Source organism: Rhipicephalus sanguineus, chromosome 7 (genome assembly GCF_013339695.2).
Source record: "Rhipicephalus sanguineus isolate Rsan-2018 chromosome 7, BIME_Rsan_1.4, whole genome shotgun sequence".
Classification (NCBI taxonomy): Eukaryota; Metazoa; Arthropoda; class Arachnida; order Ixodida; family Ixodidae; genus Rhipicephalus; species Rhipicephalus sanguineus.
In genome coordinates, this window is record NC_051182.1 from 99,146,013 (window position 1) to 99,173,416 (window position 27,404).

At 46.5% G+C, this 27,404-nt stretch overlaps 1 protein-coding gene across 1 annotated transcript in view; it reads right to left on the reverse strand.

Moving 5' to 3' along the window:
* The window catches only part of LOC125756103 (cytochrome P450 3A4-like), a 39,842-nt gene that overhangs the window by 906 nt on the left and 11,532 nt on the right, over window positions 1-27,404 (reverse strand). The window contains exons 6-13 of the mRNA XM_037666475.1: window positions 24,597-24,834; window positions 21,526-21,656; window positions 19,724-19,781; window positions 18,579-18,651; window positions 16,870-16,978; window positions 16,047-16,138; window positions 1,807-1,947; window positions 664-826 (exon numbers count right to left, since the gene is read on the reverse strand). Of these exons, the coding sequence (XP_037522403.1) occupies window positions 664-826; window positions 1,807-1,947; window positions 16,047-16,138; window positions 16,870-16,978; window positions 18,579-18,651; window positions 19,724-19,781; window positions 21,526-21,656; window positions 24,597-24,834 (1,005 nt within the window). The remainder of the gene's footprint in view (window positions 1-663; window positions 827-1,806; window positions 1,948-16,046; window positions 16,139-16,869; window positions 16,979-18,578; window positions 18,652-19,723; window positions 19,782-21,525; window positions 21,657-24,596; window positions 24,835-27,404) is intronic.

The window sequence follows — 27,404 nt, forward strand, 5'->3', positions numbered from 1 at the left end:
ATGAGCAATGCACAATCACGGGTCGTGAATGTGCATTTCTCAGACGAAGTACACGCCTTCGTGAGAAACATTAAGCCATTCAGAGAACGCTTGTGTTCGTCTTGCTTTTCTTTCTATAGACCGCTTACACCCTTGTATACCCGCGCTCTACCTTCCAGTGCAGGGTAGCCAGGAGGAATTACTTCTGCGTGGCCTCTCTGCCTCTTCATGCCGTGGGCTTGCTCCTCAGGTTTCTTGTGAACGCTGCAGTCTATATCACCTGGCATAATGCGCGGGTACTCATAATAATGCGTGAAGGATGCCGAGCACACTTATATTACAATAGATTTGACCACGCTTTGCACACTTATAGTACATTTATAGGCTTCAGGATCCAGGAATGAGCTGTGGTTAAACTAGTGGTTGCGTAAAGGAGGTCCCATTCGCGTGCATATACTCATGCTGTCACCAGAAGTACGCAGTGAAATTACATGTTCACTTGAACATATATATGTCCCGTTTCAAGGGGAAATCGTCATAATACGGTACTCCTAACAGCACAAAAACTATTTACACCACTGTTTGTGCGTCCACGCAAAGAGACCTCTACAATGTTTAAAAGCCACAAGAATATTTAGAACTTACGAGTCACTAATGAAGCTCAAACACACAGTATTCCCATACCTTCTGGGATTCCCCGAGGGTCAACCTGTACGTGTGTACCATTCTTGCCACTGTGTACATAATTGCTAAAATTGCAAGTCGTTCTCCGATGCAGGTTCTCGGTCCAACACCAAAAGGTTGGTAAGCGATGGATGCCCTGTAGGCGGCGTTTTCGCCGAGAAACCTGAATGCAGAGATAAGCAGTGGGTATTGATTAAATCTAAAAAAATGCTTCCTATATACACTGCATGCGCTTCATTGATGATAGTGCAGGAAAGAAATTTGAGTCAGTTGCAACAAGATGTTTTACTTTTTGATCATATTGAGCACCCCGAGTCTGCTACTCGTTTTCAATGAGTAGCAGACTAAAGGTCCTAAATGCTGAAAGCAGCGATCGTGAGGCAGCGGGTGTGCGCTCATGGCATCATTTACACTAGTACAAGGTGTAAGTGTACAATACCAAAAAAAAAATCTGTTAACCCAATGTATCTTCTGAAACATATGCAAAAAGAATACAGCAAGGAAACAGAACGAATATGTTGTAAGAATTGTCTTGTGTGCACTTCTTTTTGGACATGGAATCCAGCACATTGCAGGGTGCAGAAAATAAACACAATTTCATCTCTGGTAAATTGCTGCCGCAATAATAATTAAAATTCATTATGAGTTAGAGCCTCAGAAACGACATTGTGTCTCAGGTCGTGATTCTGCACTCTAAGAACTGTGACTCCCTTTTTATACATTTGAGTGTCACATGTGTAGCACTCCCCTTAGAGAGGCACGTTGACCCTCTTTAGGAGAGTCGTGGAACGCACTACATTCCGAAGGAGAGTCAATGCACGACTCTCCTAACGAGAGTCAACTTGCCTCTCTAAGAGGAGTGCTACACGTGTCGACTCTTAGATGTATAAAAAGAGACTCAAAGGACACCTTTTTTTCTTAGAATGTGAACTCCCGGTTATTTTCGATAACAGGGTGCTTTCGGAGGGCTTCTAAACACAAGCGCAGTACTATTTTTACAGCTTACTTATCAAAATCCGCATACCGCTGTCGGAATCAAATCCGAAATGACAGGCTCAACAGCGTGGACAGCCATAACCGCTACTTGACGGCAGCGGGTAACGCACTTATTTGTACCCGAATGTTGCCACTTTACCCCCGTACCTCTCGGGGTCAAACTTGTGGGGCTCAAGCCAGTAGCGGTGATCCATGTGAATATTCATCGTTGGAGCCATGATGGAAGTGCCGGCTTTGTACTTAACCCCATTGTATTCGAAGTCATTGATGGCGCGCCTTGTGGTAAACCTGGATAGAGAGAATACAATGGTGGCATGAGTGTTCGGTTGAGACTAGTATCGGGAGCATCAAGACAGGATGAAAGTTACACACAGTCATATTATGACCGTTGTTTGTTAGTCACATTTCGTCATTTCAGGTATCCGATGAGCTCGTCTAAATATAAGAATTTATTGACATCTTACTGTCGTGGTATTCTATAGTGCATGGGACTCTTGGCGTAACTGGCTGTTATGCCACATTTCACGCCCTTGGCCTCTTGGCGTAACTGGCTGTTATGCCACGTTTTACGCCCTTCTTTGTAATAAAGAACAATTTAATTGGGACACTTTTAGACAAGACGTGATTCTGCTGTGTTGTTTGTAAGAAAATTTTAGTGTAAGTATATCCATGTAATTGTGGTTGCTATGACTACTGTAAGAATATTTGCTTGAATTTGCAACCGAGTACTTATAATTCATGAGATCGCAGCGCATCAAGTCATACGAAATAAGCTTTTAACAAGCGAGAACATTGCCTATATGCTGAGTGTCTCATGTGTCGAGATTACTGCCTGCCAACGAGAAAGCGAGAAAACTAATGTTAATGTGAACATGATGTCAGGAACTGCGCCCTGTTTTCAGGATAAGGAAGTGGTGAAAAGCAGGGAATGAGTCGTATTTTCTCAGTGCCTACCGTACACCTAACCTTTGTATTCGTAGGCACTTCTTTTCACAAAACTGGCATTTGACATTCAGAAACGCAATATTTTAACAATAGCGGATAAATTTGACGTTCGAAAGTGTATCGCTTTGTAATAAGAGTGTGCGAATATTCGAAACTTCAAATATTTGATTCTAAGAGTTAGCTGCTTAGTTCGATTCTCAAGGCAAGTTTACTAATCCAAGTATTCAATACATGATAAAACTTCATAGCACTTGAGTTCAGCAGAGAGAACTACACACATGTACCAAATTTCGCTAAATTTGATGCACAAATATGAAAATTAGTTTCAGTTATCACATTTTTCCTTCCCCTTCAAGTGAGCTTTTGTAAATGTCGTGTCGTATTCGGCCACAGCGCGGCATTCTGTACGAGGCCGAGAACGTTATTGCAATGGCGTGCCGGAATTATACCCAACGAAACAACCAAAACAAATAGGGACCCATGGCAAATTAAGAAGAAATGTCTAAAAAATAAAGAAACTAAGCATTATTCTGGATTGCGCTAGATGAAGCACCTGCAATGAAGATCGTGCCGATCAGTTTTCGTTGCTTCTAACACTTGAAACATGCTTGGTAAATAAACGATTGTGACAAAATTAGCACATCAACACAAGTGTGTCTAGTGAACGGCTGTTTTCGCTGTTTGAAGAAATGTTTACATGCACAAGCGTCGCTGCTTTCCGAACATACCAAGCAGCCATTCACCCTACATGACAACGTTAAATAACTGCATATGTTGTACACTCAAGGAATAGTGTTGTGCAATACATACATTTCCTGCATATTATTTTCTGTACAACGAACGAACTCGCTTTTTGATGTCTGGTTGGTGAAAAAAAAGCTTTTCTTTTGTGAAAGTCTGTAGGTCTACTATTTTATTCAAAACTTTCCGAGAAATACTCCATTAAATTCGCACTTTTGCTCTCATTATTCGAATTCGCTTCAAAACTGAAAAAGTTGATATTCGCATACCCTTTCTTTATCACGAAGCAAGCATGAAGAAATTACTCAAAACAAGAGCTTTTACAGATGGCATTGAACATAGAAAGTTGATATGCGATTGCAGGAACCGACAACTTGTGATCTTTAGATTATTTCATACTAAGAGATTCAGAATCGCTTTTCATCAATATGAAGCACAAATCAGTCCGAAAAGTGAAGTGCATATCTGGAAATGCATCTTCTTGAAAGTTGATGTAGCTGTCACGGGAAATGCATTGAAACGCGGAGAGAGCGTTTGTATTTTGCGAGTCATTCACGGCTGTGTGCGTAAGAATGAAGCACTACATCAACAACGCAACCTTCCTGTGACAAATAATGAAAGTAAAGCGACCCCAAGGCGAGGGGAACCGGTTTGCAGATGAGCGGGATGAATTTTTTCGGGTATTGCTATAAGAAAGCATAGGCGCGTGACGGTTACATGGAAAAAGCGACGGGCGGCCTACACACACACACACACACACACACACACACACACATATATATATATATTGCCACGTGCGTTTCTTATTACCACTTTTGCTGTATTCGGTTTTCGCCCAGAAAGACTGTCAGCAACGCTCCACGCAAACCGCGCTTCATTGTTCGAGTAGCTTCGCGATTATTGTAGATCGTTTTGTTAAGATTGCGCGCAAGACACGAACACTCGAGGTTATTCTAGGACTTGCGCGACAACCAGCGATAACGCTGGAATATTCGACGGTGGTGTATGTATAAATGCCGACGCACTTCACCGATTGTCAGTTTTTCGACGGACGACGCCCTGTTCGCCGCTATCAGTGTACAGTGTGTATTGCTGTAGTTCGAGTTCTCATATCCCGGCCACAAGTTCGGCCAAATAAACAGTTTCATCTTGAAAACGCCGACTGCTGTCTTCGTCGACGTTACGACCACGTGGCATCTGGTGGAGGTGCTGCTCGTTCATGCACCGGACGACCCCGTCAAGCCGTGAACCCAGCCCACGTCGCGAAGACACTGAGACCGTCAACGACAGTCGAGCCAGGCGCAGACTGAAAGGACTAGGCATCAACCTGGGCGACAGATACCACCGGTGGTGCGTGTTATTCTTTGCTTCCACCCACCACCTACCTAACCATTGGTAAGCAGCCACTCTGTGCTCTTGGTCACGGCTCTGGTAGCAGGGATGGTGTTTGGGGCCAGTTACGTTCTTCTTGTTTCTTCCACTCGTCTCGCTGGCTGCGCGACATTTGCTGCTGCCGCCAAGGAAGCCGAAGACGAGAACTTTTCATCTGCTGGCACCTTGAGGAAACGACCGCTCCGACATCATCTGGATAGAGACGTTTATTCGTTTCTCTTCTCCCCCCTCCTGTCACTGCACCTCTGCTTTTATTCCCTGTCTCCCCATTCAAACACTCCTACAGTCCACTCGGAAAGCAGGAGTAACTCTCTCCTTGTCTCCCGGTCGGCTGCCGCTGAAAACACCAGGCCCGGATTCCTCCTCGCCACCTCCTCGCAGGAACCACCGCCTCTCGCCCACTCGTCGATTCGCCGCCGCCGCTCAGCTCCCTTTCAACCCGGTTTCCGGAATGTTCGGCCTCATGCGTTGACGGGTCGTAGGAAAGCACCTCCGGGTACGTACTTGCCATGCTGGGCTGACGGGCCATCAATACAATTGGCCGTGCATCATTGCCGCCGCCTTTGGCTGTCACAGCGAAGGCGCAAGTGTACCTTCCGTCCCTGTAGCCCGGCTAGGCCACGGTCTCCCGTAAGGCACCATAATTGACCCCTTCGGGAGACGTGGGTCTTCGCGTCCTTTGTGACCAGCAGACAGTCGTCGTTCCACCATCCGGTACCACCGCTTCCGTGTTGGCGCAGGCACGCCGGCCGCGGGGCGGGTAACAATATGAAGGTATTCGGCGAACGTACGAAGTTCGACCCCAACAGGGCCCTTTATATATTACAGCGAAAACTGTTATGAGATGACAACAAGAGCCGGTTTTGGCGCGTAGTTGTCCGCTGCCACCGCGGCTGCCCGTACCCGCTCGAACAAAAAAAAAAAACTGAAGATAGAAACGAATTCTAGGAACGGATGGGAGTTGAAGCTGTCCTGCTGCATGGCAGTCAAGTATTCTACCACAGGGCCATGCTGGTGCTTGAAACTCCTCGCAACAATGTCCTACACTGGTCTCATGGCGGGCAAGCAATTGTGTTAACATATGTGATATAGCGTCGCAAAAGGGTAAAATAACAACCAGGCGTCACACAATGTGAATTGCGCAACGAGTGACCGGGTCGGTCATTGCTTCCAACCCATTACAAAAGATTCAGCCATAATTCTTCATCGTAATAAGCCACAGCACAACAAAGTGCACATAATGACTTACAGATGGCTAGCGGGTAGCTCGCTTATCCGCAAAATGACGAATAATGGCATAGTGGGTGCTTCCCTACTTCGTGAAAGTCACAATTATTTATGACGTAGTGGGTACCTTGCATGTGTGCTTGTATTAGTTGCCCCAAGAGAGTCGATTACATCCTGGATGTAAAAGTGAAATACCTGTTAAAATGATTTGCAACGGAACTGAAACAAGTTGTCCTTCACTTGCTAATTCTTTCAATAACTCTTTCCTTGCGCATTCCCAGTCCAGTGGTAGTATAGACGCATTGAAATTTATTTCACCGAGTGCCCATGGCAGTGTTTTTCTTTCTCCTGTTGATAGCCATGAAGTGGCCACCATATTTCGTAGCCTTAAAACCAGCACTTCGTTGGATGGAGACGACTTACAGATATTGCCTGTTAAACATGTTATCGGCCTCATTGCAGCCCCACTGACCCACATTTTTAACCTTTGCCTTACGACGTCCACTTTCCCTGTTCAAATGCAAGTCGCTAAGGTCATCCCGGTTTTCAAGAAAGGTGATAAGAATGACGTCACTAACTATACGCCGATATCGCTACTTCCTGTTTTTTCCAAGGGCTTAGAAAAAGCTATTTTAACACGTCTATCCAGTTTCATTGAGCGACATAACGTTATGACGCCATTTCAACACGGTTTCTGGAAAAATAGGTCGACTGAAACTGCCTTACTGGCGCAGAAAGAATTCATTCTTCGAAACTTTGAAGAAAGACGCCTAGTACTTGCCCTTTTTATTGACTTCAAGAAAGCCTTCGATAGTTTACATCATAAAATACTTCTTGCCAAACTTGAAAACTATGGGATTCGAGGACGTGCCGCTGGACTCTTGAACTCGTATTTGGCGCATCGACGTCAATATGTTAAAGTTAATGGGAACTCATCACGAACGCTAGGTATTACCTCATGTGTGCCGCAGGGAAGTATACTGGTGCCTTTTCTGTTTAATTTATATATTAACGACATCGTCAATATTCATGATGACTCATTTTGTGTTATATATGCGGATGACACCAGTGTATTTTTCAGCGGTAAAAATCCTGACGAACTGATAAGAAAAGCTAACGAAATGCTTACCACACTGGAAGGCTGGTCGAAACTAAATGCTCTAGAAATTAATGCAGCCAAAACGAAAGCGGTCATTTTCCGCCCTAAGGGTAAAGCTGTATCATTTTGTGAATCTTTGACTTATAGCTCCAAAAACATAGAAATCGTAGCAGCGTTTAAAACCCTTGGTGTTTGGCTTACGGAAAAGCTGCTGTGGGATGTGCATGTCAACCACGTGTGTTTAGCTGTCTCGCGTTTTGTTGGTCTCTTATACCGCAATAACTGCGTTCTTCCAACTAATATCAAATTGTTGCTTTTCAAATCGTTGTTTACGTCTCAAGTGAATTATTGCCAACTTGCATGGGGCACTGGTACGCACACAACCTTAAGGAAGCTCTACGTCCTACAAAAGAAAGCTTTACGCATCATTTATAACTTAGAAAGAGATCACCCTTCTGCACAGCTCTTCCGAGCTGCCGATATCTCAACGGTTTTTAATACGTATAACTTACGCCTTGTTCTTAGATATAAATATGAAATAAAGAACAATATTCCAATGCTTGCAGAGTTAGCTGAGTACTCTTCTTCGTATCCCTTACGGCTCATGAGAAAGTACGAAACAAGAACACCACGCACAAATTACGGGGCCCAGATGCTAAGTGTGACTTTGCCCTCTGTGTTAAATCTTTTATCGCAAAATGATTTTGATATTTCTTGTTGCAGGCCTGCGCTTCATGCTTTTTTCGTGAGCTGATACCTAAAATGTCAGCTTTGAGCTTATCTTTGATGTATGTTTTTATTACGTGCACCTGTTGCGTTCTTTTTTTTGTGAATATGTGCATGAATAATGTATGCTCTCTGCGTGTTTATACTTATGTACGGCAGTTTTTTGTATACCGTCACTGCATGCTGAACTGTAATCAGCTGGGAAGCCTAGTCAAGCTCACAAGAGCTTTTTCTTCCCATGCCCTCTACTTCCTGAAGTGGAAAATAAAACGATTGATTGATTGATTGATTGATTGATTGATTGATTGATTGATTGATTGATTACGAGCTGTAGAAAGGCCGCTCTTCCAGCTTTCGCTGTGACTGTGCTGCGTGTTCCGCAAAGAACAGGCGATTTTTTTGGTGACGTTCACGAGCGTTGTCCGAAAAGAAAGGGCCGCGGCCTTGTTGGATACACTGGCGCAACACACGAACGAAAACGTGGCCACCTTCACGGAAGAAATGAACCGACTGTTCCGCCACGCTGACCCCGACATGCTCTAGGAGACGAAAGTCCGCTTCCTCATGCGAGGGGTCAAGCAAGAACTTTTCGCTGGGCTGATGCGTAACCCACCCAAGACCGTCCAGGAATTCCTGACGGAAGCAACAGTGATCGAGAAGACGCTGGAAATGCGTACGAGGCTGTACAACCGCCGCATTTCTACGACGACCTACGGGGAGGTTCACGCGCTGCTACCTGATGACCTGCGTTGCACCATCAGAGCTATCGTGCGGGAGGAGCTGCGTGAATTGTTGCCCTCCTCCCAGCCTCAAGTGAACCCGATCGCCGACGTCGTACGCCAGGATATCCAGCAATTTCTGGGAGCACCTCAACTAGCGCAGCCTGAGCCACAAGCAATGAGCTACGCTGCTGCAGCCCGACGCAACGACTCCGCTCCTCGTCCACGTCAAGACGCCGAGCCGCCGCAGCAGTTCCGCCGCCAGACGTCACCGCCGCCACCACAACCGACGCCATACCGTCCTCCTGTCGCCCAGTGCTATGCCGCGCGCTATGCGCCAAGGAAGACCGACGTTTGGCGCGCCCCTGACAACCGCCCGCTTTGCAGCGGGGAGGTAGTCAGTAGCTACGCCGAAACAAAGGTTCTGCCTAAAGGCAGTGCCGCCGAGGTAGCCAAGTTTTTCGTTGAGAACATCGTCCTTCGTCATGGCGCCCCAGAGGTACTTATCAGCGATAGAGGTTCGGCCTTTACTGCTGACCTAACTCAGGCGATCCTGAGGTATAGACCTTATGCAAAATTGCTGCCATCTGTCGGAGGTTTGACGAAGCTGCAGATTTGCCGCCATGTTGGAGGCTTGTGTCCGAATGCTATTGCTGTCGCTGCTATGACTTCTTGCTTGCATCTCGTTTGATAGTAATCAACGAGGCGTAAAAATGCCACACGAGTGTGTCAGGACGTGTACACGTCACCGGCATTTTCTAGCTATTATGTTGACTGTTATTACATGTAAAGAACTGCCTCATAGGTTTGTCGCCGAGTCACATGTAAGTTTGTCGTCGTTGAAAATGAAGCTTTGAGCTAGGACATTAATTTTTGTCTGTTTTCAGTGTAGCGAATAAAGCGTTGTTAGCTATATGAATACCATGGGTGTAGTGTAGGATGGTGGAGAGCAAAGCCTCTCCATCGCGTCTGCTGCCGCTTTTATTGCGATAGCAATTATATGGACAGCCTCGGCTGGTTTTTGTCCGTCCCCGTCGCCGCCACCGTCATGCACCCTATATGTATATGTATATAAAAGCCCCAAAGAAAAATAATTCAGAAAATTGCTTCCGAAGCGAGGTATCGAACCAGGGACCTCTCGTTCGGCAGCGCGTGGCGTTAGCCACTACGCCACGAAACGCAGATCGTCCACGCAGCCAACGGCGAGCGTTATATACACACCCTTTAGCGCTGGCCGGACTCAGAGACGGCAGGCGCTTATAAGCGTCTCTTCATTACCAGCGGGATGGCGCGAGGAGCGCGCTGGGCTTTAAAGGGGTATTCACACGGGGGAGAAATGCTCGGGGGGTAAAGGCGGAGCCTATAGTGACGTCAGCTCGCGAGGAGAAGTCTCCACAAATGCCCCCCACTCACACGGACGAAGCGAACGGAGGGGGAGACCAGTGTTACTAGACTACTGTGGTGGCTTGCACCACCCTTTTGCGAGCTGCTGACGACGAGCTGCAGACGACAATGCGGCTGCAGACTGTACACCCGCTGCCGCTCTCTGCAGGAGCAACAATGTGGCCAAACAAGAGCCCGAAATTCCGCCATATCCCCCACCGCCGGGGGATCGTTTGTCCTCACGGGGAAAAGGTCCCCGTCTCCCCCGAGGAGGCGCGGGGAGGTCACGCCCACTCGCTAATCCGTGACGTCGCGGTCACGTGATCCGAAATTTCCCCGTCTCCCCCGAGCATTTCTCCCCCGTCTGAATACCCCTTAAATGTCGCTGCTACCGCTCCTGCGAACGCCGATGCTCTTTGCCCTACAGGGCTTGGTCGCCTTCGTGCGCTTATCTCAAGGAAAGAAGGGGGGTGGGCGCGGGGTAGAGGGGGGGGGGGGTTGTATGTCTTGTGCTTTCCCCGCAACGTCCGCGCTGAAGTCACACAGCGTACGAAGTTCACTTCGCTCGCTGCAGCGGCCGCGTTTGCGAAAGGAGCGCGCTGTTCAAACAGAAATAAGTAACAACTGCGACGTTTAGTTCGTGCTCGTCCTGTGTATACCTGTTCGTTCATTTCGTGCGTCCTGCTTTATGTTTCAGCAGTGCGCTTCAAGTATCGAGCTGTGATGCATGATAGTTCGCGCTCGTCCTGTGTGCTTTCTTTTCGTGCGTCCTTTGGGCTCGAGCGATGCGCTAGCAATTTCGAGGTGCTTTCCGTTCTTCGCGTTACATTTCAATTTGTTGCTATCGCATTCATTGCTTCGCCGTTGCGGCGAAACTCTGACATTTTTTTAAGTAGCGCCATCTATTGTTTCGACTCCGCCGGCCATTTTCGTTTCCGGAGCTTCCGGAAGGAAGTTCTCGAGCCACTTCCGCTTTTTACTTCCATCTTGTTTCTTCACACGCATGTGCACACGCTAGAAAGCAAATATTTCCGTCTCCGTTTCGCAAGTGTTTTGAGCGTCGTCCTGAACAGCCTGCCGCCGAGTGAGTTTTCGCTCGGTGTTTCTGCGTCGCGAGGGCATGGGCGGGCATGGGGCGCCTGCATCAACCGGAAAAGCAGCAGAAACATCATGGCGGCACTTCGGCTTCCGCTGGGCGGAGAACCGGTGTAAAGAGAGAGGGGGAGGACGAGTTGGCGCTACTTAACCTAGGCGGCCGAAAACGCATGGAGGGGCTTTAGTTGAGAGGAAGCTTCAGCGCGCGACACGGCTAGGCACAGCGATGACGGTAAGAAAGTTCTGTTGACCCGTTTCAAAGCGTAGTTCATGAGGGACAGCCTACGTCGACCTGATGTGGGAGGTGGGGGGGGGGGGGGGGTAGGGTGCGCGGTCAGGCTATCCGGGCCGCGCCCCTTTGAATTTGGCAGTGATAGCACATGAAATGCTTTATAAATACGCGCAGTGAAGCGCTAGGCGCTCAGAGCGCCCCACCGAATGCTACCTTGTTAAACTCCACAATCGAAAACAAGCTAAAAGCAACACGCTACAGCACCATTGGTCCGCTCGCTGAGAATCGATGACGCGCACGAGCTACTTGTCTAACATGTAATTGTTATCGCAATGTAATAAACAAAGTAATGTTGTCAACAGCAGCGCAGGCATGCGCGAGTAGTCGCGATGCAGCTTCGAAGCTCGTATACACGAAGCCAGTTTGTGCATGCAAGCAGACGGCGCGACAACTGTCTCCTTCCGGCATGACACAAAAGATTGTTCTCTCGTGAGTGCTGGTGCTGTGACATACCGCATCTATTAAGAACGCCGAACGTAAACACGGCGTCAGTCGTAAGTAGTAGCCGTAGCAACGGAACAATCTGGCGCTTCTCGTCGGCCGCGAGGAAAACTATATAATAACATGGAGGTTAATTTCCTGGAAACCTTTTTTCAGTATCCCAATTTCCTCAATCTAAGCAACACGGGACACGAAAGTAAGCCGGCATTGCCGTTCATGAGCGGCCATACGTTGATACGTACGCTCCGGGAGTACACGTGCGGAGTGCGCTTAGCCTTCAACATGGCGGAAATGCACACGGCGGCCGCTAGATGGCAGTAGATTTTGCATAAGGTCTATAGCCAGACAAGCCACCGCCTACCACCCACAGACTAACGGCCTCACCGAGCGTCTAGACAAGACCACCGCCGACAGGCTGGCCATGTACGTCAACGTCGAACACAAGACGTGGGACGCCATCCTTCCGTACGTGACCTTCGCGTACAACACGGCCGTACTAGAAACGACGCAGACGACGCCATACAAGTTGGTCTACGGACGGAGCCCGGCAACGACACTCGACGGCATGTTACTGAACGTGACCGACGAGGAAAACATCGACGTGATCACCTACCTACAGTGGGCCGAAGAAGCACGACAGCCCGCCCGCCTACGGATCAAGAACCAGCAGACGACTGACAGCCGCTGCTACAACCGTCGACGACGCCACATGGAATACCAACCTGGGGGCCGTGTATGGGTATGGACGCCAATACGCCGAAGGGGACTTAGTGAGAAGCTTCTTCGACGATACTTCGGACCGTACAGGGTACTTCGACGCCTCGGCGCACTCGACTACGAGGTTGTCCCTGATGCGAAATCTCAGCGGCGCCGTGCTTGACCTGAAGTCGTCCATGTCGTGCGCCTTAAGCCATATTACGCGTGTTAGTGAATCTGAGGACTGTACTTTTGCTTTATTATTGTACTTTCTTGCTTGTACTTATTGTTTATTGTACTTTCTTGCTTTCTTGTTGTTATTATTGCATGCATTGCCCCCCCCCCCCCCTCTGTGTTCTGTTTTAAGCATCGGGACGATGCTTTTTCAGAGGGGGGCAACGCCACGTGCGTTTGTTATTACCACTTTTGCTGTGTTCGGTTTTCGCCCAGAAAGACTGTCAGCAACGCTACGCGCAAACCACGCCTCGTTGTTCGAGTAGCTTCGCGATTATTGTAGATCGCTTTGTCAAGATTGCGCGCAAGACACGAACACTCGATGTTATTCTATAACTTGCGCGACAACAAGCGATAACACTGGAATATTCTACGGCATATGTATAAATGCCGTCGCACTTCACCGCTTGTCAGTTTTTCGACTGACGACGCCCTGTTCGCCGCTATCAGTGTACAGCGTGTATTGCTGTAGTTCGAGTTCTCATATCCCGGCCACAAGTTCGGCCAAATAAAGTTTCATCTTGAAAACGCCGACGTCACGACCACCTGACAATATATATATATATATATATATATATATATATATATATATATATAATCGATAGGTAATATGAAGTTCAGGCGCACGTACGACGGCTGATCCCTCTCTCCTAGGAATCTGTATACCACGAAAATGAAACGTGTGGTCACAGAAGTAGTTTATTGTTAATTGTGCATTGGTATATGAGAGCTTGTACAATGTCCACTGTTGTTTTGCACATATAGCACCGCTTGATGTGGACGCACTCACGTTGACACCTCACATCTCCGTAGCGACGACTAACGCCCATGATCATGATTTAACCATTGCGGTAGCTGAAGTTCTTAACCTATATACGTGGATATCGCATATGGTGAATCCCGCGCAAATATGCCATCAACAGGCACATAATCAACACCGATACCCGATATGACCTCCTTGCAAGCCTCGTGAAACGCGAAGAGAAACGCTAAGCGCGTCGTGGCTTCCCTCTAGCCTGGCCGTTAATTCTCACAGGGCGAGCGGGGAGTGCGGTGTGACAGCCAGGCGAGCGTCGGAGAGCTGTTTTTCGGTATGGATGAATGCTATGAGCGAGGCTTGTGCTAAAGCCACTACCTCGAGGTGTGTTAAAGCGTTCACGAAATTACACTTCTATTGGAAAAGCGCTGAATGGGACTCTCTTAGCAACGGCGCGTTTTTTTTGTTTTTTGTTCGAGCCTGGTGGCACACATGTCACCGCCCCGCTATAAAGGGGATGCTCATAGCATGCATCCATTCAAGAGCACTGTGAGAGGAAAGTGTGAAAGATAAAAGGCGCGTTAATGTAGCCTCCGTTATGTGGTTTGCGTTAGCTTAGAAACCACCGTTAACTTATCGGCCTACCACTTCAACGGAAACGGCGAGTCGCGGCAGCAGCTGATTTCGTTCGCTCAACCCTAGGCTGAGGGCAGTATTATCGCTGCGCGCGAATGCGCTATTCACGTGGTTCTTTTTGTATTTCGCCAGCTTTCTTTGCAGCTTGGAAAAAATGGTATACGTGAGACTTTCTTTATCGCAAAGAATAGAATTGGGGTTTCTGAAGGCACTCTCAAACTTTGCAAGCCGCATTTCTTGCCCGAAGTCAATATTTAGCAATTTAGTTAAATAATCCTAATTAGCAAATTATTTTATTACAAAACAAAAAAATTGTCGGCACTGCGTAAGGTGGCTCTCAGTAATTTGCAACTGAGTTCACCCGCCTGCCTCTAATATTGTACTTTTTAAGCCTTGGCTAAAGATAGCTGAGACACCCTGTATATATATATATATATATATATATATATATATATATATATATATATATATATATATATATATATATATATATATATATGGTGTAATGATCAGTGATCGATGGACCCGGTACTACCATAGATGATATGAAGCGAAGGATGCTGATAAGAAATTTCTCAACGGTTCCGCTCGTGTGCCAGCCTTCGTGCCTATATATATATATATATATATATATATATATATATATATATATATATATATATATATATATTATATATATATATATAAACGAGCGGAAACGTTGAGAAAGTCCATTTTGTGCCTGCATCCTTCGCGTATATGTATATATATTTCCACTTCAGGTTACTGTTTTTAGAGCATTACACTCTGAGCTGGAGGATAAATCGCCGGAGACAGCACGGTAAGAGTATAACAAACGGGGCGCTCAAACAAGCTATCCCATCCGGTCTCGATCTTGGTTGTTACCGCCCTAATCATTTCCCGGCGAGTCCAGTTTGGCACACTACATATTGCTTATAAAATCATTTCTTAGCGAACCTTTCCCACTTTGAGCGTTTCTATCTATCTATCTATCTATCTATCTATCTATCTATCTATCTATCTATCCGCCTACGTCTGGGTACTCTCATGCATGATCGCTTCCTTAACTTGGTGCAGAGCGAAATTGGCATTGGAGGCTAAGAGGATTTGACGAATATGACTGCCTGGCCATGACATGAATAACGTGAAAATCCTGTCGCGTACGTCGTCAAACGCTTCTCTCCAGACACATGTGGCACATACCCGTATACCCCGGGCCGCGGTGTACCAGTATGCGCCACAGGTGATTAACAGTTTATATCTACCAAGGAACGGCGAGAACAGACATTGGTAATTTAAATGAGAGAGCGTTAAGAAGAAGTGACATGGGCAGCGTTGACCACACGAATGGAAAGAATAATCATTAGTATCCCAGCAGGAATCGAACCCAAGCAGTCTGCGTGGCAATCAGGTATTCTACCACAGAGCCACGCCAGGTCTATAAACTGGTTTGGAAAAACAGCCTATGCAGGCGTAATGGCGGTGCAAAGTCAATTCTCTTTGTGTTGCTGCCTATCTGATTTTACACGGAATCAGTAAACACCACATATATATTCCTACAATACAGGCCTCATATCAGATTAACGTCTGTGGTTCTCGTGTTGGCTCCGCTTTTATAGCAGTCAATTAAACATTACATTTGTATTCCTATGATTCAGCAAGCTATATTGAAGCATTGCTCAACCCGGTAGAATACATTGACGAAAGTTACGTGTGATATTCACATGATTGCACCACACAGTGCACTTAGTTTCGATAATACTGACGCATGTACTCTAACGTGACGTTACGTCGCAACACAAGTTACCCGTTAAACGCCAGTGTTGTCGACGTGCCTTGTAAGTCCACGATGTACACATAGCTACTACACTAACAAAAACACGTCGATTCACTTCGTAACGCTTGGCTCAAAGCCATGAAGTACAGCATAGAATTACTCGCTGACTTCTTCGCATGAAACCGATTCCCATAAAGCGTGGGATCTGCTGAATTTTTTTTACTTACAGAATGCTTACGGGGTACATCCGCAAAGTTTCATCCACAACGCTTCTTAGGTACTTCATCCCTTGTGTGACGGCTTCGTAGTCCAACTTTCCCTGTAAGGAGAAATTGCGCGATGTACTTTCATCAAACAAAATTAATCTTAGTTTGTTTCTGAATTTAGCTACTATGTTATCTAAAACATAATGCTATACGGTTGTGGCGGTGGAGAAAGCAAAAATGAAACGCTCTATTTGGCGCACTTGTGCCCAGCAAACGAAGCAATACTCAAAGTACAGCGAAAGCGGCAAGTACAAACGTCGGCCGTCGGTAATCTGATGAGCAGTGAAGTGGGTCCGCATTTGAACACGTGGCATCGAAGATTCCAGCATTGTCTTTCGTGGCCGGGTTAGTTTCAGAATAAGCTCTTTCGTTCGCTATGGGCGCACAATCTTATAGGAAGGTTAGAAAATGATCGGGAATATTTCCAGACATTCGGGCGTGGTTTGCGCAAGGCACTTGTTAGACGTGTAGCGGGCAGGTTACATAAAAATAGAAAAAGAAGCGCGCGTGTCTATTTTATCGCACTGTAACAGATTCATGCCCAAGGTTCTTCAACTGAAGTCGACGGAATGGATTTTCGTGCAATGCAACAATGTTTTCAAGAGTAACTCTTTGAACACTTCAGTTGAAGTGTGTAGATATCGGGGTCCACGCGAACATGTTATATATTTCTAGTGTTTATATCACTGTACTTGTTTTAGCTCCTACGCTCAGAGAGGAATTTAAAATAGAGAATTATTATTTTCTTTACTAGCGCGTAAGCTGAGCGAGCTCAAACACTCACATATTCTTCGATTGCCGCGGCGACTTCCATTCTGACCATTTCTTGGACATCCTGGTACTTAGCCAGAACGTAGGACACGTAGGCCATCGCCGTTGAAGTTGTCTCGAAGCTTTGAAAACGGATTAGAAAGAGGAAATACCACCGATTGTTTGAGTGGCATGGATTTCAATTGACCTTTGTACTTTCCACGGAACATTCAGTGTAAAATTAGTGACCGCTGATTTCTATGCAAGCCTAGGAGAAGTTACGACGAAAGGAAAAGAGAAATCCCAAATAAAACAACATTTGTATTAGTCTAATGAAATTCTTAACAGTTCAAGATATAAGCAAGGAAGTCCAATTGTCCGAGCCTAAGGGGGTACTCCTGTACGTAGTCATTCAAGATAAGATTGGCGGCAACAGTGGTCAATAAACTAATGCAATTACAAAATTCTCTTTAATAAAATGCAAGCATAGATAATGCAAAAATGGGTACACACAGACGTTCAGATGGAAACTGTACTACGGTGAAGAACTAGGCATTGAAACAAAGAAAATAAGAAAACAACCAACTTAGGTACACTAACGTAAGTGACAAGCTATCGCATGTTACTGTAATCAAGAAAAAATATACACTACGGCATTCATTATATAAAAGGAAATTTATAGCTTGTGTTTACTCGGGCAGTAACGCAACACTAAATATTGGCTAGCGGTGGCTGCTATTGGCTAATATTAGCGATCACCTTTAATGTATCTAGGAGTACCCAACCTAATAACATGAAAAAAGTAAGACATCTTCAATGCTATTCAACTGGCTCACTTCATAAAGTGCTTCACAAATTCGCAGCTCCCTGTAGGGAAATGTGTCGCAATTTTTGTCATTACAATCTGCTGGAGCAGTGTTACGCTGCTTCACCCTCACAAGTCTCCGCATTACAGTTTCATTTTTCGTCGTCACGCTTTTGCCGATGGTATTTAGATTGACGTTCACTTCACTTCACCTAGAATATCGTGTAATAATCTGGTTGTAATATCGTCAAATCTGCAGAGCATGTACTGATGCAACACTGGCAGCAGGCCAGTCTTAGTGCTTCGATACGACGCTAGAACATCCGCAAATGGCTTCAGAAAAGCGTACCGCTCTTCCGGGAAGTAAATGTCTCCAGTCCTTTCAAAGCGATAGTATTGCCGTGAGGTGTAAGAAACGAAGGCTTTACTTTCACATCTCGGCCGTGTGGTGATGTTTGATCACATTTGTGAGACAATGAATATGTTCAAAAGAGCTTCGACTAGCAAGCTTTATTAAATGGTACTGTACTAAAATTTCACGAACAAGGCACAGAAACGAGAGAAGAAAAAGGAACAGTGCATTTAGTTCTCTTTTACTTTTCATTGTCTGCTGCCTCGCGTTTTCTACAATGAATCCCAGCTCCACTCTCAGTCGTTCTCAACTTAAGCTCAGACCAATAGAAAGTTACTTAGAAATACCATGCACAAACGAAAGCTTGTTACTCGGGCGTCTCCAAAAGGGTGAAAAAAAATCTGTAATGAAGTTAAACAATTTTGATTCAGTCCTCTACTGATAACTAATAATGTACTACATGTCATGTTATAAGAGTTCACCTCTTCTATACCGAACTTTATAATAAATATTGTGATAGAGTTGGCTGCGACGGTCGCATTCAAGGCGCGAGTGAAGATTGTGCTGTTTTATTTTCGTTACTCACCCTGCAAACATAGTCATAGTGGTGTTGAGCTCGACCTCTTGAAGAGTCATACTTGTCTTCTTCCTAGAGTCAGCTGTGCAGCGGAACAAAAGACATACAAAGGTGTCCTTCCTTTGAGCGTTACACAAATTGTCTTCGCAGAATGGGGAATATCATTTATCCTTGATGTTTGAAACATTCAAGCGGAACTTCAAACAAAGGCTTTATCTCTTCCACAAGAGCGTATGTGCTTAAACTAAGAATTGGAAAAGAGAAAAATATAACGTAGAGGGATGGTCATTGGATAAAGGAGACGAATGCTTGACATTGTACTTGCAATTACTGGCGCCTAACTATTACGTTCCAAGTGCGTAGAAATATTGCTTAGACGCACTGTGGGGGACTGTATAGCAAAATAAAGAGCACATGGGGTTTGGATTTGAGCAGGATGTTAGACTCTGCTGAATAATTGTGCTATAGAATAACCGTCGTGGACGCGGCCCGCAGGCGAGGCCCCTAGGGGACCATCGCCTCCTCAGGACCAAATAGTCAGTCAGTCAGTCAGTCAGTCGGTCGGTCGGTCGGTCGGTCGGTCGGTCGGTCGGTCGGTCGGTCGGTCGGTCGGTCGGTCGGTCGGTCGGTCGGTCGGTCGGTCGGTCGGTCGGTCGGTCGGTCGGTCGGTCGGTCGGTCGGTCAGAATAAATCAGTTGGCAAAGTGCTGACGACGACGCACTCAAAGTGAACATGAAGGTTACGAAGTTACACATTGAATTGTGCAATGGACGAACTTTTTTACTGATTAAACACGAATGTAAATTTGGACCGCAAACTTTGAAATTAAATGAGTCAATTGAACATGATTCCGAAATCCTAAATCATATATCGAAGGAGTTACTAAGATTTCACTTTTTGTAAACGCAGCAAAATTACCTGACCACATTTTCAAAGAACCATGAATCGCTATTTATCATGTTCTTCTGGGGCTTTACATCATCCTTTCACATCATCATATTCTTTTGCACGCATTAACAGTTAATCAAATTTACAAGCTCATGTGAGCCCATAAAATTTCAGTGCATTTAACAAACACCGCGTATACATTGTCTATTCTTAGTGAACGCCCAAAGCGTTTTAGCAAAATACCCGCTGTGTAAGTGATAACTTACCACCGTTTGGACGCTCACTTGCGTCTAACATGACCTGCAGCAAGTCTGGTCTTCTTGTCTGAAAAGGCGAGCGCGAGTTCATGGAAATCGCGTTTTAAATATAAATCCGGAATGTATATCTAACGGCACTTCTGACAAAAAGCCATCTTCAATTTTTTTAGCGGGAGGGCGGGGGGGGGGGGGGGGGGAGGTCGGCGGCTTGGGGCAGCGTTTAATCTATAAACGTCTGTTGATCATGGGACTAATATATCGGAATTTTCGCATGTCTTATTTATTCTGATTATAGAAAAACGCTCCGCCGCTGAATATACTGGTCTATATTGGAAGGTAGTCGATACTATATGACTGCAACTTCAAGGTTATCCAAAGTTACCCAAAGGCGCCATGGTAGCCTACAGCAGGTAGCAGCAGCAAGGAGCAGAGACAAGACAGGCCATAGCAGTACATCGTAATGTCGTAACAGCTAAGAAATGGAAAGTTAAGTAACAGAAGTCTCAGTTTCACCACTAGGGCAAAGCAATAAACGCGATAGCAACAAATTGGAATAACAGAAAGCTGAGCCAGTTGCTAAGTGTTCATGTTAAACAGACAGGGCGTGCAAACACGGACACAAGAGAGAAGTCAAGGCCCCACAAGGGCGTTTGTGGTGTCTTGACTTCTCTCTTGTGTACGTGTTTGCAGGCCCTGTCTCTTTAACATGACATTGGTATGTTGTACGAAGTAAAGCTAGCAGCTCACTGCTTTAGGAAATGCGGCTGCTGCAGCGAGCGAAGTGACCTTCCTGCTGTCTAGGCTGTGTCGTCAGGCTGCCAACCTTGCTATGAAAACGCAACTCGTGCTACAGTATGAGCCGTCTGCTAATCCCACCTAAATATAACGCGTGGGCGACTGCGGGCGGCCACTCCCGCTCGGTCAAAGTACGCATTTCCCGCCGGGGCCAGGCAGCCTTCCTCGCCCCCAACCCCCTCCGGCTTCTGCCTCCACGTGCCTTTCGCGTGACTAAAGAAGACCTGGCGTATTTCCCCTCTGAGCATCGATCGTCGGCATCTTTCGCCCGCTATCACACTCTCATAGAACATACAACGCGCGGGGCGGTGTTATTGATTCGGGTTTTATACAAAACCTCACGACGACACCCAAGGTGACGGGCAGAAATGCGCCAGGAGTGCCAATATAACTGCTGTCGAAATAAAAGGAGTTTTGGCATTTCGTGCATACTGATCAAATGATACTGTGGCGACACACTCTGCGCATATTTTCACGCAGCCTCCGACGCGTTATCGTACCGCCCGGCGTAACATGGCCACAAGCTGCACTGAATTTTCGATAAGACAAAGCGCCACCGCCGCGTCACCGGATGTATGAGTTAGCGGCGGTGGCAACAAAAAAGGGCTGCCCGGCTTGGAAGAGACTTACGAGAGTAGCGTCAGTATGCGCGCCCGCTGCCGCTGCTGATCGAATAAGCAGTTAAGTTTTTTATGTTGGAATTCGTCCTTAAAAGTAGATAACGAAATCCCACAATATGATGTCATATTGCTGCGGGATCACAGTCGCTATAGGAAGACGACAACGTATTAGGTGCTTATTTTAATTGCATATCAGTATTTAAACATACGTGAAATTGCTTTAAGAGTTTCATCTCAGGAGTGCACTGAAGCAAAAGGCATTCAGGCACACACCTTATTTGATTTCGAGAAACTGTTTAGGGCGTCACAGCACCACAGGAAAAGCGACCCTGCCATGTAAGCCCTCTTTTTATGTCATCGTTCCGCAGGTTTGAAGACGACGGTAAAATCATTTACCTCCGGGTGACGGAGTCTCATTTCAACGACCCTTTTGGTTTCCTCTCCGAAGACGCTGAAGCTGAAGGTGCCAAGCTTTTCGTTCAGCCAGAGTATCGGGGCTACAATGTCGCCCAATGTACTTGTGCAATCTGTCAGGGGAGAAAAGAAAAGATGACGTTGGTATCGTTACTGCATCTTGCAATAATATTAACTGCTGACGAACCGACACTGGACTTTTATGAAATTTCGAAAAGGGGGAAACTGCTACAAGCGCATGCCGGAAGGGTTGCGGCTCAGATGGCTCGAGACCACACTGAAAGTGAGCCGCGCGTTCAAACAAAACAAAAGAGAAAGTGCTCAGGGTCAAGACGTGCCCTGACGTAAGACGTGGCTTCTTGCCCCATTGTCATCACCCCCCCCCCCACCCACTGTGTAGCTTTCAGTGAGCTCGCTGGGACGAAAGAAGAGAAAAAGCGCTGAGTGCGTGGGACAAATTGACGTAACTCCGCTCGTACTTGATGGATTCTAAAAATTTCATAGCGCAGCTCTTCGGGTGCCCGTTCCTGCGATGAGCGGCGTAGCCGTTGGCGTCGACGTAACCTACAGACATGAAACAATAAAATTAGACGAAAATATCCAGGATCAAATGGGACCTCTGCATTGCAGTCTTCTGCCACAAAGCCACGCTGGTGTTTGAAAATCATTTGCAAAAAAATCACAGCATATCCACGGAGTGAATGATGATGAGTGGGCGAAGCTGCGGAGGTTCATCGGTAAACCGTGAATCTTCCGTGAATTCTGCCCAGTACATGATCACCGACGTGAGATCGGGCGCGTTTATACTAAAGGTTCGATGACAGTTATGACGACTTGCAGCTCACTTTAATTTTACATGTACTCTGTGAATTTGTATTGTTTAATCACGCACAGGAGAAATCGCACACACGCACTACCTTGGAGGTAGTGCGTGTGTGTGAGGAGGGGAGAAGGTGGGGGAAGCGTAGGAGAGGAGAGGGTGATACATATCACGTACTATCGCAGCGCATTGTCTTTAGGGAGCCTTCATGTGTGCACGCCCCCTCCGTTTTTAAGACTGGTTACACACTACTACGACGGGGACGAACGGGTGCCGCTATAAGGAGCTTCGCCCCTAAAAGACCTTATACAGGCGTAATGTCGGGCAGAGAATGGCATTAACCCATGTCATATAGCGTAGCAGAAGAGTAATATAGCAACCAGGTATCACATAATGCTAATTGCGCAACGAGTGTGTGGTTCAAAGCTTTGCACCCGCTGCAATGTGCTCAGCCATAAGTATTCCTCGTCATCAGCCACATGCAGTACCAACAAATTGCACATAATACCTTACAGATGTGTAGCGGGTTCCTCGCTTATCCACAGAAAGACGAATAATGGCGTAGTGGGTGCTTCCCTACTTCATAAAAATTATTATTTAAGGCGTTGTGAATACCTTTCATGTGTACTTGTATTAGGGGCCCCAACAGAGTTTAGAACGGGCTCTAGAAAGACCGCTCTTCCAGCTTTCACTATGAATGGCTTTTTAGAGCGCACCTGTTAGGCACCCGTTCCTGCGTTTAGCGGCGTCGCCGTTGGCGTCCGTGTAACCGATAAAGCGAACGAGGACGAAAGAGAGAGAATGCGGAGTCTGTCGATATCACGAGCTGCTGGCCTCTAACTTCACTTTCTAGCACCTCTGTCGGAGCTCGTGCGCATGCAGGACTGGCACGTGCCCTGCGGCTGGCTTTGCTTGTCGTAACGGGGCTGTTGGCGTTTCACTTGGTTCGTGCCGCCTGCAATGCACAGAGTGGTGTGCGTAGCACTCGACCCCTGACAGTTTCTGTGGCCATATGTTACGAATGTTACATTGCTACGACTGCTGAAAGCCAAAGCTTCAAACACACTTGGCGTTGCCCCAACACGAAGCTGCGCTCAGAATTCCCATTAGGCAGCATCGTAATCGTCGGTGAATTTTAACACGAAAGTGTTTCATGCCGGGGTGCACCATGGCTCCACTGACGTATTTCCGTCACGGATATGACGTTGTAAAATATACACTAATAGATGGCAAAGAAAACGCTGGAAGAAAAAGTTCCGTCATTGGGAGTCGAACCTATGACCCCTCGCTCCGCAGCGCGTGGCGCGAAACGACTCAGCCACAGACGACACGTTCTTGAAGATACTAACGGCGAGCTATTTATATACTCCACTTATGGTAGGCGGTACTCAGAGATCAGTGGCACTTCAGCGTGTTTTCGTTATCACTAACGAGATGGCGCGAAGGGCTCGAAAGGCGCGCTTTAAAGGTCGTCGCCCCGCGCGTTTCGATGCGCGCGCGCCTCCAAAGGGCGTGGCCGCTCGTGCGTGCGCGCTTATTTCGTGATGGGGGTGGTTTGTACGTCTTGTGCTCTCACCGCAAGTTTGCGCTGAACTTATAGAGAGCACAAAGGTCACTTCGCTCACTGCAGCGGCCGCTTTGGCGAAAGGAGCGCGCTGCTCACACACAATTAGGTTACAACGGTGACAGTTCGCGCTCATTCTGTGTATACTTGTACATTCGTTTCATGCGTCCTCCTTTGTGTTTGAGCAGCGTGCTTTAACTGTCGAGCTGTGACAGTTGTTAGTTCGCGCTCATCCTGTGTATGTTCTTTCCGCGTGTCCTTTCTGCTCGAGCAGCACGTTGCGAGTTTAGAGCTGCTTCCCGTTCTTTGCGTGACATTTCCATTTGTTGCTATAGCATTCATGCCTTCGTCCTTGTTCCGAAACAATGCACAAAGAACTCTCAACTACGTCTGTGAAGACACGTTGCACTTTCGTGTTATACCGATTCCTATGACGGAGGGATCAGCCATGTTTTTTTTTGCTGAAATCCATTCGCGAAGCAATAAACTACGATACTGAAGCAATTTGATGGCTACGTGGAAAAATGTTGTAGGGGCCATTTAAGGCACAACTGGCTGTTCATAACGTGTGGGGCAACGACAACTGCTAGTAAACGACGCTGGAGTTTTCGTCATATAGTTATCGCCAAAAGGGGATCGCGGAGCTCTCACTAGATTGGACGTACTCACGGGCGATCATGTGAAAGGGTCCAGTCATGACGCCGTGTATGACCTGGCGTGCTGCCTGCATGAATGGGTGTGAGGGGTTCCGCTGAAAGCAGCAGTCGAGTCCGAAAGCTGCTCGCCCGGTGTAGTCCATGGCAAGACCTTGTAATGGTTCGTGGATCGCCAACTCTTGTCCAGCGTCTGCCAAGTCTCCCAGTGTTTCTATGAACAAGTCGGCTGATTCTACAAGATCCTGCATCATCTGCAGGTAAGCGGACAGACTTCATTAAAAAGCGGTAATTACAAATGAGTGAATAATCACTATCATTTGGCTAAAAGTGAGGAGAAATTGTAGAAAAGAGAAGTGGACAAACCCCTCGTTTAAACGCTGGTTCTTGCGACATTCCCAGGGCTTAAAGTCAGGGGGGCCTCGGGGGGCCCGGCGCCCCCCTCAGCAGTCCAACTGTGGCACTGCGGCATCATTTGACAAGTGCTGGAGTTGACTTTTTTGGAAGTAGTGCTTTGTGCCGGGAAATTATACCCTGCAATTTTCCGAATAATTATTTAATCGTGATTATTTAGTCGATGGGGCGTCAGCAAAACAGAAGAAAACGGGTATCGTCGTACTGCTGAGTGCAAGTCACCGAGACACTGAACACCACGGGCAACGCCTCCTGAAACCACGGGTCACCACGCTGTTCGACAAAGCTTCTTAGCACAGCATACTGTTTTACAAAGCACCTGAGCGTGAAGCTACCTGCTCGTGAATCAGTAATGATTCCCCTTGGTCTCTTTAGTTTACCACTCAATTTTCATTCTTTTAGTGGTGCATTACAAGTCTGCTGTAATGTCAAAGACGCATGCATTCGCCTATTTTTTAGGCAAGTAGTAGCGGAAATAAAACATAGCATTGTCGTGCCTTAGGTTCTCAATCCAGTGAGTGAACTAATGTTATTTACTTTAAACTCACATATCTTTAAGCCTTTACATACCGAGTTATTGCTTGATTGGATTGGCTCGTTGAATTAATGCCCGAAATACATTTGGAATAATATATGTATTTTTATAGCAATCATTAGCATTTGTTCACTTCTAAAGCCAGTTGGCTTCACTGCACTGTGATCATCGCAAGCATCTCTCTTGACGCTTTATATATATATATATATATATATATATATATATATATATATATATATATATATATATATATATATATATATATATATATATATATATATATTTCTTCTATAGTTCCATGTGCCAATAGATTTCCTTAAATTCGCAGAAAAAGTATTCACAATGGGCAGTCCTGTCACATGCGCAAGCACTCTGGTTGCCGAGGCTGGCTGTTGTGTTCTGGACAACACGTGCACACCTTGAACGTGGAAACAGGTGGTGATATAGCTTGTACTCTGGCGAGGAATGAACGAGGCTGAAACGACTTGGAGCACCAGCCGCTCGAATTTCGTAGGCGTCGTTTTCTTCGTCGTCAGTGGCACACATGCGGCGCTACCAGTTTGCGTATTCGTTGACCGAGACTGATGGGGCGATGTCTGTGTCCTTCCGGAATATATGGTGTGGCTTTGCGCCTTTTTGGTCGTTTCGTGTCCTGTTGTCTGAGTAGCTTCGATCGTAGACTGAGTCTTGATCTCAGCTGGAGAAAGCTTGCTTGACGTTTCTTTTTGCGAAAATGCCTTGAATTTGATGTCTTGTTTGTCTTGAGCGAGACACCTTGAATTTGTCCTCGCTTCAGTTGACTCGCTTGTAAACGACTTTCTTTAAGTTGCGAGTATTGTTCCGATGTCTGTAGTTGTCTTCGTCGGACAACATGTCGCTTAACCAGGTCGATTTGCTTGGGCTTGTCTCGTTGATGTTGCGGCCGATGTTGCTGATGTGGCATTCTTTTCGGAACATGACTTTCCTTTTCTTCGTGAGTCAATGCAGTATTCAGTGGCTCGCTAATGCACACTAGGCTAATGCTTGGCGTGTCGGGGATTGATGGCGGTATGTCAGAATGATTAGAAATCTCTTCACAGGGTTCTACGACGCCGTTCATTAAGAATGCTTCTGACACTTGGCAGCGTGCGAGGTTCGATGCATCTGAGCCTTCGGGGTTCCTTCGACTCTCGGGAAAATACCCAGCCCGATCGCACCGATCAATCGTGATGGTGATTCCACGTTGCTTCTCATTTTAAGCGGGTGAGCATTAGACGATGATACCCCAGCAGAGATGCCTTGATTAGGTTCCGGTTGCGAATGTTGGTAACACTGCGTAACTGTTGATTGAAAACCTTGTGGCGAAAGACACCTCTTGGACTCGTCCTGGCGGGGCTGGGTATTTTCCCGATGCGTCAGCTCGTTTATTGTGAACCCAGCGGCTTTTTGAGGCATGCGGCAATCGTTGCAAAGAACCAACCAGCGACTTGATGTAAATCCAGGTGGGGGGTCACGTATGGCATAAAACAAATCACCTGCACCGGGTTGCGCATTTACGCCTCATGTCCTATGGCGCAGTGAAGAGGTAGAAGATGCTAATTTTCGCGCAGAAGGGAAACCTGATGGATGGTTACGTCTTTTCGTCGGAAAAGCACGTGGACTGTGAAAGCTTAGTTGAAAGTTCTCTAGGTGGTGGATTATGGACAAGTCCTAATCGTATTTTTTAAATCGGATGATCATTTCCTCTTTGATTTTGTTCCATGATTCGTCGTTTTGAGATATGTGTGTCAGGTAAAATTTGAAAGCCTCACCGGTGACGTAGTTGTTGAAATTGGCGACCATGTCCCGTTCCCGACCATGATGCAGCGGTGGCGTGGAGTTCGAATAGGCAGAACC